At 37.3% G+C, this 16619-nt stretch overlaps 2 protein-coding genes across 2 annotated transcripts in view; both read right to left on the bottom strand.

Moving 5' to 3' along the window:
- Positions 1-9369, bottom strand: part of cubn (cubilin (intrinsic factor-cobalamin receptor)) — a 35635-nt gene extending 26266 nt beyond the window's left edge. Inside the window, exons 1-17 of the mRNA XM_074693344.1 lie at positions 9248-9369; positions 8985-9114; positions 7245-7340; positions 6934-6972; positions 6748-6849; positions 6220-6323; positions 5287-5413; positions 4490-4658; positions 4256-4387; positions 3632-3727; positions 3262-3386; positions 2791-2983; positions 1754-1872; positions 1417-1651; positions 1047-1228; positions 592-754; positions 259-449 (exon numbers count right to left, since the gene is read on the bottom strand). Coding sequence (XP_074549445.1) covers positions 259-449; positions 592-754; positions 1047-1228; positions 1417-1651; positions 1754-1872; positions 2791-2983; positions 3262-3386; positions 3632-3727; positions 4256-4387; positions 4490-4658; positions 5287-5413; positions 6220-6323; positions 6748-6849; positions 6934-6972; positions 7245-7340; positions 8985-9114; positions 9248-9369 — 2325 coding nt within the window. The remainder of the gene's footprint in view (positions 1-258; positions 450-591; positions 755-1046; positions 1229-1416; positions 1652-1753; positions 1873-2790; positions 2984-3261; positions 3387-3631; positions 3728-4255; positions 4388-4489; positions 4659-5286; positions 5414-6219; positions 6324-6747; positions 6850-6933; positions 6973-7244; positions 7341-8984; positions 9115-9247) is intronic.
- Positions 9370-11075: 1706 nt separating this feature from the next.
- On the bottom strand, positions 11076-15916 carry trdmt1 (tRNA aspartic acid methyltransferase 1). Its single transcript, XM_074693616.1, has 11 exons — positions 15733-15916; positions 15160-15269; positions 14745-14821; positions 14295-14366; positions 14152-14217; positions 13802-13871; positions 13617-13700; positions 13132-13481; positions 12234-12291; positions 11623-11752; positions 11076-11341 (listed from the first exon to the last, which is right to left on the bottom strand). The coding sequence occupies exons 1-11, from the start codon at positions 15794-15796 to the stop codon at positions 11241-11243; spliced, it is 1182 nt and encodes a 393-aa protein (XP_074549717.1). The 5' UTR covers positions 15797-15916; the 3' UTR covers positions 11076-11240.
- Positions 15917-16619: the final 703 nt, after the last annotated feature.

Raw genomic sequence — 16619 nt, 5'->3', positions numbered from 1 at the left:
ACGTTGATTCAGCACTGTTGCACAACAAGCATCTTGAATTTTTTAACACTGTCAGTAATTCAAACTGACCTTAGCTCTTGGATAATGGATCAGGCAGTTATCAAAGTTATTGTTCCCATCAGAGGGTGAAAACCAGAAGGGGGATTGTAACTAAATCTCCTATGCCTCTGTTTTATGAAGTCACTTCTTCATTCAAGAACATTTTAAAAACACATTTAAGAGACACTGGTATACTTCTGGGTCATTGACACTTCCTACCTCCACATAGTCAAAAGCACAGCTGCTGTGACTCTCCAGGTTCATGTGGGTGAAATTGAGAGACACCTCCTCACCCGCGGGCAGCCTGATCAAATAGATGCACTGGCGGTTGTGGGCATAGTCATTGGGCCAGTTGGGAGAGATGATGATCCCCTCACTGTCAGTGAAGGTACCACCACAACCAGGGTCACCTGGCACACAAAGCAAACACAAGTAAGGAGTTGTGCCATGGAGGCAGCTTAACTGCTGGAACTACAAAGCTTCTTGCTCCTGTTGAACAACTCTTGAGGTCAAAAGAAATCTTTTATACACTGAATAAAATGCGTCTCTTACTTGGTGACGTTGTGTATGTAATGTGGAAGCCCCGGTCAGATACACTGAAATCAGAATGGAAGTGTATCCATGCAGCAGGACCAGTGGTCTGCAGAGGGGGAGGTGATGCTGTACTGCAGTAACGACCCAGAACTGGGTCTTCAGGTAGGAGGCCATCCCGGATCTGCATCATTTGGCCATGAAAGATACAGTTATAGTTTAGTGTCATGCAGTATTTAACAGGACCATTGATTCAACTAAACTAAAGCAAACTTCACTGCACAGGCCACCCAAATAGCTGCTTTTAGATTTTATCAAGGGAGTTTGGTAAAAAGAGCATTTTTCACTTGAAGCACAAAAACATCTCTCTAAATTAGAATGGGTTTGTTGACAGGTTCTGCTTTAATGATATAAATTTAAATCTATTTTTATTGATGTACTACACATTATTCACAAACATCCGCAGCACCTCTTACCTCAAGGTAATCAAAGTTGCAGTCAGTGTGATGCTCTAGACTGAGGGTGCCAAATGCAAAGGTGATGAGCAAGCCTGGGTCAACAGTAACAGTCCAGTAGCAGTCACGGCTGGGTGGGTAGTTTCCAGGGTAACCAGGGGAGTTGATGTTACCATAGGGTGCAGTAAGTTCGTCTCCACACACTGGGGAAGAATGAGATTTTAGTGACGGTTTAGACTTTTTTTTTCATTCTTTACATTAAAAAAAAAAAGTGTATTATCTGAAGAAAAAAAAAGGATTCTTCCTGTAACAGCCAAGATAAGTGAAAAATAGGAAGCATTAGATCCATTTTTAGTCCTAACCCTGATTGTACTTAAATAACAATCCTTACCTGGGTCTCGAGATTCCCAAGTAACTGTGAAACCTCCACCACTGACAGAGCCGTCAGAACGAAACCAGAAATACAGAGAGTTGTGGGAGCTGAAGAGCTCTTGAGGGTTATTTTGGCCACAGTATTTTCCAAGCATGAAAGCAGAGGCGCTGTCTCCATCATGAATCTGAAGGAAGTCGTAGTTGCAGTTGGTGCTGCTCTCCAGGTGGAAAAAGGGAAAGGTGATGCGGACAATCTAGAAAAGAAAAAAACGGGAAATTCAAATTCAGTGTGTCAATGAAATACTTTCTCATTCATCAGTTTGAGCAATTCATATTTTTCTTTTTCCTTTTCTGACCTTGTTTGGATCGATACGGATCACCCAGGCACAGCTGACCAGGTGATCGTATTCGTCATGACCAGGAGTATTAGGAAAACTGAAGGAACCAGCAGGGCCAGTCAGGAAACCTCCACACTCTGGAATGATAACATTCACCTTTAGCAACACTTCATGGCATGGAGTTTAATGCTGTGCATAAAACAACAAGCAGGTTAACAGAGGGCTGTTCCTTTAAAAAGGTGTTTGAATGAACTGTTACTGTGAAATGCACATTTTTGGAAATATGACATCATATTTGAAATATATTGTCAAAACAGCTTGAAACTAAACAAAACTCTGCACATTACCAATTCTTTTTCTGTAAGTTAACAGAAAAAAGTTTGACATGGTTGAAGCTACAGACACCTGATCCCAAACTAAAGTCTGGGTTTTAATTGTAGATATGTATGCGACCAAAACAGGCTGTTTTTAAGTCCTGGTAATGGTCTTCTTGTCGAAGTATTCTAAGATCAGAATTTTAAAAATAAAAATAATCTTCAAAGCTCTGTAATCCCTAAATTATTTTATTTAGGTGAGGGGGATTAAAAATATCTCTGATGCAATTGAACCAGTTTCTCTGTTGACCTTATTCCCTAAAGGTTTTCCAAGGAGAAACTTTTCTCTGAGAAACTCTTATCTATCAAGGAGCAACTTTTACCCCAGAAAAATAGTTAAACAGCTCTTGTAAAAACAAGTCAAATGACTCTCATAAGACAGGAGATGTCAATAACTCCAGGAAAACTGGGACAACAGTTGAAAAGGAGTAACTTTTTGCTGCTGTCCAGTTAGCACATTATGAGTTACAGGTGCTTACATTTCAAAAGTGCAGAACTGACAAGTCTTTTGGGCAAGAGGTGAAAATCTTAAAGGGCCTTAACCATGTCCAGTTATTTTATGGATCAAGACATTAATTACCTGAATCTGTGAGCCTTCACAAAAATCATTCCTGAATCAGCCCTTCTCTCCCCTTCACCCTTCTCTCTTCATCTAATTCCCTTAGTTCCTCATTTCAGTACCTTGCTGAGCAGTCTGGCAGAGCGGGCCAGTCCACTGTGCAGTGCAGGTACAGGTGAATCCATTGATGCCGTCGGTGCAGGTGCCTCCATTCTGACAAGGATTGCTCTGGCATTCGTTTATGTTCTGATCACAGTTTGCCCCCTGCCATCCAGGGTTGCAGTTGCAAATGTAGCCAGGAGCTGAGCTGGTGGACTGTGAAAGCAATGGAGCACAGGTCAAGCACATACGAATCTGCCGTAACAAGCTGAGATGAGCTATTTTTGATAATGTCCCTGTCTTCAAACAGAGGTTAGCATAAGGAGGAGTTCACAAAACAAACACGTGAAATTATTTTTTAACTGTTGACTGAAAAAAAAAAACTCTGAAATTTATACCTTAAAAACTTCTCTTTGTTCTTTCTGTCAACTATGTCTGGAATGATTCTACTCAGACCATTTTAATCAGACACACATCACATCACACACACTCACCACACATTGTCCATTAACACAGGGGTTGTTGGTCTGACAAATGTTGCTGGTCTGGGTGCAACCAGTTGGTCCATAGCCGTTGCCTGTGTAGCCTGGGGGGCAGGTGCATATGGGGAGGGTTGTTCCTATAATGGATCAAGACATTTTAGAGAAGACTGAGAACACATGAACATATCTTAAACTGTACGTGTACTAAATATCACACAGCCATTCTGTAACGTGTATTTTTATGAATGAACTGCTCAGGTCAGCTGATAAGGGCAAGTGTTTTGAAGCTGTTACATACTGTGTAAAACAAAACACTCAGTTTAACCATGATAATATCATTCTTATACCACTGATGTCAATCATATAAAGCAGGTGTTGTTACCTGGGCTTGAAGTGCACGTTGCTAATGGGTAACAGCCTCCGTTGTTTGTAGCACAGACATTGGTCTGAGTGCATGTTCTTCCATCCCCCTCATAACCTGCACAGAAACAATGACTATCAAAACATATAGATACTAATATTTTGCTTTACTTCAGGGCTTTTAGTGTTGCTTTTTTTCTCAAAGACCTCATTAACCTTTAAGGCAAAAAAGACAAATATTTGGCTAATGGATCATATTCTCAAAAAATGATATAGGAAAGTTGACTGAGATCTTATTACCTCTTGTACTGCAGTAATGATTAAGATTAATTAATGATTTTCTGTGCTGTTATCATAGTTGAGTATGTTGTATTAGCAGTCCAGTAAAGATGGAAAGGTCTTTTTTCAAAGTTTAGTTTTTTTGTTCTTTCTTTTCTTCCACTTACGGAAGATCATGTCATAGATTTGAAAAGTTTTTAGTTTGATAATTGTGAGCTTTAGTTTCAAACAGAAATAATCTCTGAGACATTTCAAACTGAGAAATCTACTTTGTTTCACACTTTGTGCTTCTGCGTCTGGTGATAATCCAGAGTTTCTGGATCTATTACGACACTGGTCACCCACGATTAGATTGCTCCCCTCATACCTGAAGGACAAGGACCACAGTGGAAGGAGCCCATTGTGTTCAGGCATTGTACCATTGGTGCAGTGGAGCAGCCACCATTGTTGGTCAAACATTCATTGACATCCTGGCAACTGTAGCCATTTCCTTGCCAACCTGAGACAAAAAGGAATCAAATTCGTTTGTAACTATTAATGCATGCATCATTTAGAAATGATCCCCAGAAGCTTCTAGTTATATAGTCATATCAAATCTTACCAGCAGGACAGGCTCCACAGTAGAAGGAACCTTGAGTGTTGTAGCAGGGGACAACAGGGTTGGTTGAACAAGGTTTGTTTGGCAGGTTACATTCATTGACATCAGCCACACAGGCAGGGTTTCCAGCCGGGGCCTCCCACCCACTCTCACAAATACACTGGTATTTAGGCTGGATATGGGAAAGAAAGTGTTTTACAAAGAAATCTCTGTCCACAAATGTCTGTTCAACAACCAAGTTTATGAAATGTTATAAAGGAACTGCTTCTTTCATCTATGCTACCAAGGTACAGTTACATGCCAAACTTAATCTATTAATATCCAATTTATCATGAAATACTTCACAAATCTGTTTTTTTTTATTTAAACAAAACAGTTTTCTCTTTATTGTAGTATATTGTTGTCAATTCAAAAAGCATTTGTGCATAGGTTATTCTCCTTCATTTCTGTACCCAATTTTTGTATTTTTTTTTAAATTGTATGCCTTATTTTACTTGTTTTGCCTTATTCCATTCTACCAATTTACCAATATCATTACTTAATTGTACATAAGAAGATTTGTAATGACTGATAAATAAAGTACAGACTCTGTATTATCTATATAATTCAAGAGGGACACTAATCCATGAAAAAAAAAAGTTATTTGTGCATAAATACATTTTACATTATTGAGTATGGTAAAAAGTATATGTAAATAAGTGCTACCAATGTCTTTTTTAAAATAGTGACAAATTAAACCTTGTTAAGGAGCAAAAGATAGGTTGAGGTTTAACTGATGTTACAGGTGACTGACTGCTTACCTGCCCAGGTGTGATCCTGTCTGCATCGATGCAGGTGCCATGCACGCAAAGGTCCTGTCCTGCATTCCTGCAGTCATCGTACCTCACAGTACAGAGAGTACCGGACCATTCTGGAGAACAGGTACAACTACAAAGACACAGAATCACCAATAGAACAAATTACAAACCATTAGCATGAGCTTTCATCGTTAAATATACTAATCACCCATAGAAGAAGGACCGGCAGTTATTACACCACACTTGGTATCTAGCTCCACGGGGTAATATTAACCAGTGCCCTTCTGGTTGGCAAAACACACAAAACTGCCCCTTGGGTGGAAAATATACAACAGACTGCCCTTTAGAATGGCAAAAACACATGCTGTATGTGCCTTTTATTTTCATTTTGCCCCTGTCCTTCAAAAAGTCTGTGCACGCCACTGCCTGTCCTTAAAAAAAAGGATTAGGACACTTTGCATTCTTAATTTCAACCTTTTTTTGTTGTAACTGCGACGTAGTGTCTTCAATTTTGACTTTTTATCTTGTATTATTGACTAGGGGGATAAAAAAAATACATTTGAGAACCTGAGGAAAAGGTCAGAGGGAGCTAAAAGCTAATGTTGGAAGGCAAAACAAAAACCAATCAATGAATACATTTTAATTACATTAAAAATGATGCCAGACAGAGCAAAACATGTTTGAATTTTATGCAAGAAATTAATTCCACCTTTCTTTTTATCAACTAAAATTATAATTGTCTGTTGTTGACGTTACTTCTATTAATTTTAAGGAAAATAAAAATAAAGTCCTTTTTCAATTTTATTTTAATTTTTCCAACAAATTATGGCAAAGTCTCAACAGTACTCCAGTATGGATAAAATAACAAATTACTGACATACAGGAAACAAGAACCTTTGCTGCACAACAGAGTATAAATGGAAGTTCAAGACATACGTGAAAGATCCAGGGGTGTTGACACAGGTTGCACCATTCTGGCAGCCTTGAGCTGATCCTGAATACACCTGACACTCATTCACATCTGTCGCACAGTTAGGGCCCTAACAAACACACAGCAGACAAACACAAAAAGAGGGAGAAATTTTACTTGGATTAATACAGACTAGGTACACACTAACACCAAAAATAACACATCTAAAGACGCAGTCGGAAATATTACAAGAAACCAAATTTAATGTTTCTTAAATGTAAACGAAGGTGTTCCTTGTCACATTTAAACTGAGATACAAAGCAGAAAAGTGCTATACAATATAAAGTAATGGATCTGCTGAGACAAGGAAAAAATATCTGATTGGTAACATTTAGACTCATATTTTCAACTGTTGTTTCTGTCAAGCCTATTTGAATTTTTTACACTCGTGGTGTTATATTTAAAGAAATAAACAACTAACCCTTCAATTTGTTATTGCTACACAATGAAAAATTTGTAATAAACACCAACATAAAAAATAGAGTAAAACTCACAGCCCAGTTGTTGGGACACACGCAGTGATATGAATTCAGTAAGTTCAGACATGTCCCTCCGTTCTGACAGGGATTGCTGCTGCACGACACTTTCTGGACTGTCTGCAGATTAAAAGAAAAAAAAAAGTTTAGTATAAATACATTCCTGAGCAGAAGCTGGTGTAAATGACAGTTCCTTTGTCTTACCGATTCAAGTGTAGTCACTTTTTGCTCAAGTGTTGTCACCTTGGGAAAAAAAAACAGGTAACTTTTTTTAATTATTAAATGTGTGCAGTGTTCAGTTTAACTTGTGATACATTTTAAAACAAGTTGGTTATTAGGATAATTCAGTTTTCAAGAGTTATATGCATATGCTAACACAAATAAAAACAAAGTATTTTAATACAGAACTTTGATAGCACTAAAAAAACAGAGGTAAAATGGAAATAAAACTGATTCAAATTGAGTTTAGCCTTTATAAATTAGTAAGGAACAGGAAATAATCTTTTATCACTTACCTTGGTGTCAAGCTGGTTTAGTTTGTTAGTGACATCAGGGGGAACTCCACCGCCGTGAGCCTTGATATCTTCAATTTCTTCTTTGTTGGATTTGATCTGAATTTAGACAGTTCATAAATAGAAACCTGAGTACACTAAACTTGTACAAAAAATGTTAATTTAATTCTTCATATCTGATTGTTTTTTTTTAAAGAATAGAGTAGAATAGAATGTACTTTATTAATCCCCAAAGGAAAATTTAGGAATTTCATTTGATTTTTTTTTCCTTTTTTTCGTTTCGAAAATATGATTGTTCGCATTTATGTTAAATTCTGGTTGACACATTCTGACAGTAACAGCATTTTTTTGTAAAATAATCTTTGTAAAATAAAATGACAAATTAAAAAAAAGGATGAACATCTTTTTAAACTTTAAATGTGTGTTATCTGAACAGAAGCCACCTTTTCCATATTATTTCTCTCTCATTGCTCTCTTTAGGTTAATTTTAGTTGTAGCAGGGGGCAGACACAGCTGTCTATCATCTGTTTGTAACAGTGGAGCAGTTAACAAAACAAGTAGACGCACTATCATACAACACTGCTGGATATGTGAATTGTATGAGGGATAAGGGTGAAAATTACAATTTGTTTTAATTTTGTGCCCCAAAATATCCTGCAATGCCAGAAGTTTATGTGGAAATAGGGGTTAGAACTACACAAGTTTTTGAAGACAGTTTGTTTCGCATCTCTATATTGTTCTTCAGTTTGTCAAACATCTCATCTTTTTTTTTTTTTTTTTTGTCAGAAAACCACCTGGCCATTTAAACTCACTTAACTATACTGATCCAATGCACTCAAATAAAAAACAGCGGAATAACAGTTAATGTCCATTTGTTTTTCAAAATCCTGAAGTCTTAAAAACATACCAGCCTCTTCCAGAGAGCCACTTTTGGCTTGCGTACACTTTATTATCTTTGTTTATATGCAGTTAAGGTGAAATAAATGCATCAAAGATCCATAAAGCTTAATTAAAACCTTTTTATACGTTGTTACTGGGACATCTGACTCACCTACTCTCTGAATTACTGGGATACTGATCTTTGGTCCTCTCCAAATTGCTGAGTCTAAGCTGCACATGTTAATCATTCATGGCCTCATATGAGCAGCTGCAGATTTTTTGTTTGTATTAGCTGAAGAGAAGTTCAAATAAGGCACTGACCTACGTGTAGAAAACAATTACTGACTTTTATAATAAAATTTTTATAAAGATTTCCTTTTGGGATCTATTTGGACCATATTTCTTAAAGGAGAGGAGAGAAAATTATTGCAGTTTATGTAGCTAATCAGAAAATTCTGGAGCTGAAGTTAGCCGTAATGCTGGTTCAAAAAAAAAAAAAAAAAAAAAAAAAGAAATTCATCTGAGCAACCTAAGAAATAATATTTTGATGGTGGAGGAACCCAAGTGTGCTGTTCAAAAAATTGTTTTAAGATTTAATGAGAAAAGCAGAACACTGGAAAATTTGTGTCACCATTATACTTTTTTTATCACTTATGGTAAATTTTATCAGGACTGTACTTGTTCATTATTCAAATTAATTGTAACCAGATTTTTATTATTATTTTTTTTTTTCCAAGGTTAGCTGCTTTTGCTCATCAATGTCAAATTGTAAGATCCATCACACTATTGACTTGTATGATACAAGGCCATGTTGATCTTTGATTTTAAGTATTTAAAAAAAACATTATCTTAAATGATGCTTACCTGACTCAGGAGTTGGGTGAGGTCTTCATTATTTACTTTAATCCGACCTGATGCTGAACTCTGGAAACGTATTTCTTTACTGTCACCAGTTGTGAAAACAAGATGACCATTGTCTGACAGCATGCGGGGCCTGTGGGGTGAGATCAACAATACTGCATATATTATATATATTTATAGAAAGAAAATGTTTTAAGTCATTTCACAACAACAGTCATCCTGAAACACCATATTTTCAAGGAATGTGTAAATAGAACACCACTCACTGGTCATTGCTTATGTCCCTCTCGTTTGGATTCTGTGCAGCATCCTTCAGCTCTCCTTGCAGCCCCACCAAGAAGAAAATTAATACAATGCACGGCCACGAGAGCCGTGGTGTCCCAGCCATTGTCTGGACACTCTCAACGCTTCTACCTGGGGTCTGAGGTGCTGCTGCACTCCAATGCTCACAGTAAAGACTTTGACCTGAGAGCACCACAATAAAGTGCATCATTTTACCAGAGCTGGTTAACTTTATTATTTGAGGAGAATGTCCCTCACATGACACATGTAGATCAGTAATCAGCTATATGAATATGTGTGTATGTGTGTGTGTGTATGCTTGGTAGATACTAGAAAAGTTTCGTTTCTTGGAGGAATCCATATAGTAGGTCTACTGTTCTTTCAAAGGCATCATGGATGTATTACAGCAATATGATGAACTTTTTAATTTCTACTCCAACTTACCGCGGAAACTTCATTTGTAATTTTTAGAGCAGGGTTAGGGTTCAGGCTAGGGTTACAGCTAGGTCAGAAGCCTTTTTACCTTTAATGTTTCCTTAAAAAAAAAAAAAAAAAAAAGGTTTACTTCCTTTAAAATATTCCTAAAAACTCACCCACCTTTGATTGCATTTGAACTTTTGTTGGATTTAATTGTTTCACAGGGTGAGTTAAGCCTAATACTTATAGTCAAGGTAATGATTCTGGACTAATATTATCCAACACAGAGTTTACAAAACATGTAGAGAAATAAACATGTTTATCACATACTCCATTTATGCTCTCTAACACACACACACACACACACACAGAAAATAAGCAATTTCCAGAAATCATGTGAGACCGCCAGTAAAGTTGATAGCTTTGCTAAGTTGGGAGGTTTTTATGGTGGAAATAACATTGTCAATGTTACAGGTCACTCCAGGGAAAGGGTCAAGGAACTTTTAAGAGGACTCTTGGTTTTTTAGTACAACATTATGATGCTATCAGTTATCCAACTGGCCTGGCCTGATTCAGAGTCAAGTGAGTTGGTGATTTTTGCAAAAACAGACAATTAATAACTTAAAATGACATTCATGTGATCTAAGCCTGTACAGACTGGTAGAGAGCAGCTGTCATTGGTGTGAAGAGTAAATTATGGTTGCATGCTGAGTCAATCACTGGTTTGTTGTGATTTTGCCCTGTGTCGCGCTCATCTCATTACATTTTCAGAGCGTGGCACAGAGCACCACGGCCCGTCCACTGGAGTCATGGGACCTAAGAATGAGAGAATCAGAGGTTTTCTTCCTCCATGATGTTGTCAGTGGCCTTTAAGGATCCCTAACTTTTTGGATCCAGACCTGTCTCTGCTGGTTCTTATAGTTTGTTGATGAAGTCAGGGAAATAAATTTGGCATCAACCAGCGTTTTATTCTGAAAATTAACTGGATGTTTTTTTTTATATTGTTTCAGTGTCGTATGATTTTCCCTGTGCTGATTTATATGCTGTGCTTCAGCATCAAGCTAACATAGCAGCAGTACACAGACTCTGCTGTGGCAGAACAAAGTTGGACCGAGCACGAATCCTTGAAAATGTCCTTTTATATTCTTGGGATAATCTAAAATGCCTGATGAACGAAATGCTCAAGAAAAGTTAACGTAAGATACAAAGTTAATTATTCAATGAATAGCTCATTTGTATGACAACTTGCGTTTTGACAGTAAAAGCTAAAGCTAAAAGTCAAATTAAAAACTTTATCAAATAAAACACATTTTAAAAAACAGTGCTAGTCTTGAGCTGCAACAGTTAATAAACATCGGAAATCCAGAGAGACAATAGAAAGTTAGATTTTGCACATTTTATTTAAAAAAAGTTCAACTGGGGTTGTTTCTGTAAAAAACAACTTCTCCATATATTGTCCAGTTGATCCCTGAATAACTAGACGACACTCCTTCAAGTCCAGCACATTGTAGAATAATCCACAATGATAAATAAAAGTCCTTCTCCGCTGAGTCCTCAGACCTATGAGACCATCAGCTGCAGGAGTCTTGCCACGACAACAACATTGAGACTGTTTCCAAGAACTTTGTACTGCTGCCTGATAGAGATGTGCTCTGGGAAGGCTGAAAAGATATTTGAGTACAAAATGAGAACACATTTTTAGCTTGAGAATGTTTTTCATGCTTTAAAAAAGAAAAAAACAGAAAAACAGGAGCATGATCACAATAAGGGATTAAAAGATCTGACAGAAGTTTGAAACATCAAAAAAAATAAAATTCCTCTTCTGAAACCATCTTCAAGTGTTAACTTCAGTCTGCTCCTCTATGCTTAGAGACTAGAGGCACACTAGAGTGAGCAAACTCACACTCATTTACACACAAGGACTGCTTTAATTTTTACTTACAAAAGTTTTGAGGGAAACCCATGAGGTTGGCAACTTCCCTTGGAGTGAAATGACGAAGCTTCAATTTTGACAGCCGCTGGAGTTTTTCCTCTTCTGAGAGCTGGTCAAGACCTCTAAACACACTCTCTAACTGCAGCGTACACAGACACATACAAAAATAAAGATTGTTCACAACAGACTTTACTTCAACAGTTTTTGCATCACTGATTAACTTGAATTTTGTGATTACTGAATGTTTTTTTAGACACACCACGTGGAAAGCCTCAGTCCGAGTCCTAATGGGAAGAAACTCCACTAAGTTTGTCCCAGTAAACTATACTATGGGAATATGGGTTTATTTTGAGATGCTAAAAGCACAATGATTCTACCACTTAATGCCTGAGCTCTCAGGAGTTATCTTCATTGATATGTTCTGTGCACCGATTTACCACATCGTGTTCATATAATGGAAAAATGTGTATCAGAGCCTGTTATCAGTTAAAATGCCAGCATAAAATGTTTTCTTTAACAACGCTTTGGAAGAGTGGATATTTGGCAACACACACTTGGAAAAGGTAAAGGCCATGCAACTACTTATAACCTCATCATGCCTGTACTGAAGCCAACCTTACCTCCACTTCTGTAGAGCTCTGCAGGACTGAGCCAGTTCCTTCCACATACCGCCCGTAGCTATGAGTCAGCACATCATCAAAAACAATAGCATTACTGTGTGATCATTCAAAAAATTAACTTCCATGTTCATATTAGAGGTAACAACTAGGATGTAGTCGACCAGATGAAAATTTTAGATGATGTGCTAAGGTCTATTTGGGCTGTGATATTTTGGGTTCTCTTAGGTTTTTAACTACATAATAAAGACCTAAAGGACCTTTTCTTTCAGTCTTCAGTTACATGACCACAAATGGCAGAGAGAGCAATGGTGGCACTGCTTGGTTTACAATAGAAAATATTACTGATGCTCTGAAGTAATGAAGAATATTAAATAATAAATATTATCATATTGATAAAGAATTAACACAACACAGGCATTTCAACTCAGGAGGACTGATCAGACAGTCATCCTGGTCTGACACTACAGAAGTAGCTTTCAGCCTACAGAGCACTTGAATCTGTGCATGGTGCTTCATAGAAACTCATATTTAATATTTAGTGCATCAAATTCTTGGTTGTGACACAAAAAACTGTCAGCTACTTGCTTAAAATCCATTTTAAGGCAGTCTAAAACATGCAATTTGAAACATCAGTGTACAAGGTACAGCTCAGTAAACTGCTTTACTGAGCCGTGATCTTATCTATTTGCTATTTGGTCACATGGACCATAGTGTCACAGTGGCACTACATGTGTACTTGTACTAGTAGCCTAGAAAGGGTTTCAACATATATATATATATGTGTACATATTTGTATAAATATTTACACTGATCTACCCAAGTGTCCAGTTACTGTAGATTACAAAAAAAGACACAATTGAATAAACAGATAATCAGCAAAGATGGGCGCTGTACTTACCCTTTGGTAAAGCAGACAGATCTTCTGCAGGTGGGAAGAACAATGTCCAGGAGCAGAGCATATCGCAGCAGCGTTTTAGGAGGGAGAAGATAGTTCTCAACGTTCACCTCCATTTGTGGTTCGATAAAGTCTTGGATCTGCCTGACAGACAGATCCTTGTTCTGATTAGTCTTTCTCTGGGCATCCCTTGCTGTCTCCAGTTTATACAGGACATCATCCCCCTGCATATCATTCTCAGGTAGGAAAGTATCCTGGTCAGGAGGACTGGAGATAGTTGACTGCTCCAGGGAAATAGGATGAGCTGGAGCAGGGGGATCATTTTCAGTAGAATGTGGGAAGGCATCTGCGATCTTGGACAACATATTTTGTCAGTAGTTTTATAAATGCAATTAAAAACAAACACCACAAGCATTAAAGTAAACCTTGGGAAAAGCTGGGAACTTCTTTAATTTCATGGTACCAGAACAACCATCAGCAGGTCTCACCTTTGAACTGATCTCTGAGTTGAAGTTTTCTGCTGATATCTTAGCTATGAGGTAGTAACGCAGTCTTGAATTTGGGATCCCAACCTAGAATTATGAACACAAAAATCCATCAATTCTAATGTGCAGTGTACATAAATAACAGTGGAGATATAATCAGTGAAAATTAAAAACTGAGTCTTATTTACACTTGTGGGTGAGATCATGATCTCATGATAAGCGTAGCCACTTTCCTTTAGTGTTGTCACCAAACGCTCCCTGACAATGAGAAATAGGGCAGAAGGTAAATAAAATGGATACATTTTTAAATCATTTATAACAATTACATTTTTAAATCACAGTAAATTCTAAATAGTTTGTAACCAAAGGTGAGTTGCTAAAAGTTAATGTTATAAGACCAGCAGCTGGTGGTGTGCCTACTAAAAGAGCCCAAATAATGGCATCAAGAGGAAGTCCCACATCATCACTCAGGGCGATAATTGGATCTTAGAAATTTTTCTAATGCCAAACTTTGTGCACCCACTTTTTTATTTTATACCTGGCAATGGAGCTCTCAAAGCCTTTCACGTTCTCCAGAAGGATGAAACGGGGCAGCCTGTGCAGCCTGGCCACATAGAGAAAAAATTATGAGGTTTAACAACAAACATTGATGCTCCCCACTTATGACGAAATTCTGCCCACCTTGGTAGAAGATCAAGGATGTAGAGAAAGCTCTTTGTTCTGGGGTCAGCAATGTCCCCCTGCAGTCCTATCCTGTTCAGAGAAGAAGAAATAGATTATAGCAGGGGAAATATCTTAAACAGATTAATGTATATTCAAAGGATATGCATGTAACCTTCATACACCTCCTGAAAAATGACACTCTGTATCAAAACAAACCAGTCATCAAGCCCTGTGCTTGGTTTTCTGGTTAATATCACATTCCCTTAATCGCCTTACACTGGCTGTACATCACACCTCCTCAGACTTCTCCTGTCCTTATTTTTTTGCAATGATTGCAGTATGGTCAATGACTACTCAATATTTGTCAGCTCCAACTTCAACATAATATGCTTGGATAACACACTTTGAGTTACTACACAGGATTCTACTGCCAACCTACTCCCAATGCATACAACATATCAGACATACCTGGTGAAAGGCTGGCAAGGTGGGCTCATCAAGATCATGTCAAAAGATAATTTGTTGAAGTCATCTAGTGAGATGCCCTTGAGATTTAAGACAGATCACAAGACAGAAACATTATTTCTGATTCTGAATGTGAAACATTAAGCCAAGAGCATTTGTGTTTGTTCTGCATGCAATCATTTACAAAGCTATGTTAATGATAGATGTCTTCTGTTCTGTTACACCCAGTAATTTGCTGTTGGCATTTGTAGGTTTCTGTTGAATATTCCCCATTCCTATTTCTCAGCACCACATGGTTTCCGACCGTTTTACAAAAATGTGTCAGTATTAACCACAGATCAGGTAATACAATAAAAAATCTTAAAAAGGGCTAGAGCCTCTTTAAACATGCTTTCATAAAGCCTGTACTGTCACTGACCTCTATGGTCTTGTTCCAGAGACAGGTGCTTGGGAAATTGTGCTTGTAGATTTGGTTGGCTGTGGGGTTAATGTCAATGGCAGCAACAACCTGGAATGATAAACCACTCTCTGTGGAAGAATAACAGAGTTATACAGGTTCAATGACTGTATTTGATTTCATTTTCAATGCGCATAGTGTGTATAAATAGTAAAAGTTTTGTGACATTCTGGCAGACATTCAGTCAAATGTAGAATGTTCACATGAGCATCACAAAGTAGCCTGTCATGTGGCATAGTGGTTTTGTAGCTGTCTAAAATGAAAAGCAAGGGGCTAAACCATTGCATGAGTAACTTTAATAGAGCACTTCATTAACATCCTGACTTTTTTTTTATATAACTCTCCACCATAGAGTTAGGTCCAAACTCAACACCTTTATCATAAGACAAGACTTTCTTATACAGCCTATGCTTAATACACCCTACTGTTTTGTTCTTGTATTAGCCTGTACAGTGTTGTGATGTTTATTGACTCTCTCTTCATTACAGCGGAATACATAATCATTCTCGCTGAGTCCAAAAATGAAACACTTACCCTTTAGAGCGTAATGCATCCCTCCTATCCCACTGTAGAGTTCGAGCACCTTTAATTCCTCCATGCCCACTGAGCCTGTATGCCAGGGTGTCGGGTCGGCACCACGTTGGTGTCTGTTTGCTGTTGTCACTTCGTCTTCTTCTGTGAAAAATTATTGGCAGCTCGCAACCATCATAACAGGTGTACTCTGCCATCTACTGAACCGGAGGGTGTAATGCCCGGATTTGTAAAACCAGGAAGAGATGTGGGGTGGGAAAAGGAAAATACAAAACAAAATAAAATTATTAAAACAAAAAATAATACTATGAATTGAAATAACAATATTTATCAAAAAAATCAAGAACATCATTTTCGAACAAATTATGTATAAAATTAACAAATATCTAAAAGAAATTATAACAAAATAAAGTAAATTGTGCCATTTAATCTTGGTTCTTTCACATAAAATTAAATAAATTAAAATAAATTGAATACATTTAAAATAGAATAAAATGTCACCAAATACAAGAGATATGGTCAAAAGTACTATGCCTATTTGGTAAAAAAAAAGAAAAAAAAAAAAAAAATCTTGTTTTTTTTTTCTCATTTATTTATTTATTTTTTATTTCCTTTGTCCGTGTATTTTGTAGAAATGTATCTATGGCATTCTGCTGAATTTCCTTCTTCTTCTTCTTTTCTTTTCTTTTTTTTTTAATCAATTCTGTTTAAATAATTTTATACTTGTCAGGTTAACACAATTCCAACATCACAATACAACTTGGGCTTTTAAGGTTTTGAACGCCTTATTATTGTCCTTATTACTGTTTTTGGTTTCTTCACGCAGTGTACTTCACAGCAGAGTATGTACAGCAGCTGCTGCGGCTCAGCTCGCCGCAGTTTCAGGACGG

This window comes from Halichoeres trimaculatus, unplaced genomic scaffold (assembly GCF_033239565.1).
Source record: "Halichoeres trimaculatus isolate MK-OKI-2021-1 unplaced genomic scaffold, fHalTri1.1 fHalTri1_scaffold_18, whole genome shotgun sequence".
Lineage (NCBI taxonomy): Eukaryota > Metazoa > Chordata > Actinopteri > Labriformes > Labridae > Halichoeres > Halichoeres trimaculatus.
Note: the sequence above shows the minus strand (reverse complement) of the source record. Positions and strands in the feature narration are given on the sequence as shown.

Excerpts from the sequence above, each read along its gene's own strand:
- trdmt1 (XM_074693616.1), bottom strand. The coding sequence starts at position 15,796 with ATGGAGGAATTAAAGGTGCTCGAACTCTACAGTGGGATAGGAGGGATG. Across the intron at positions 13,701-13,801 it reads TCATGATCTCACCCACAAGT|GTTGGGATCCCAAATTCAAG; the intron begins GTAAATAAGACT and ends TCATAATTCTAG. Across the intron at positions 11,753-12,233 it reads AGAGCTCTACAGAAGTGGAG|TTAGAGAGTGTGTTTAGAGG; the intron begins GTAAGGTTGGCT and ends TGTACGCTGCAG.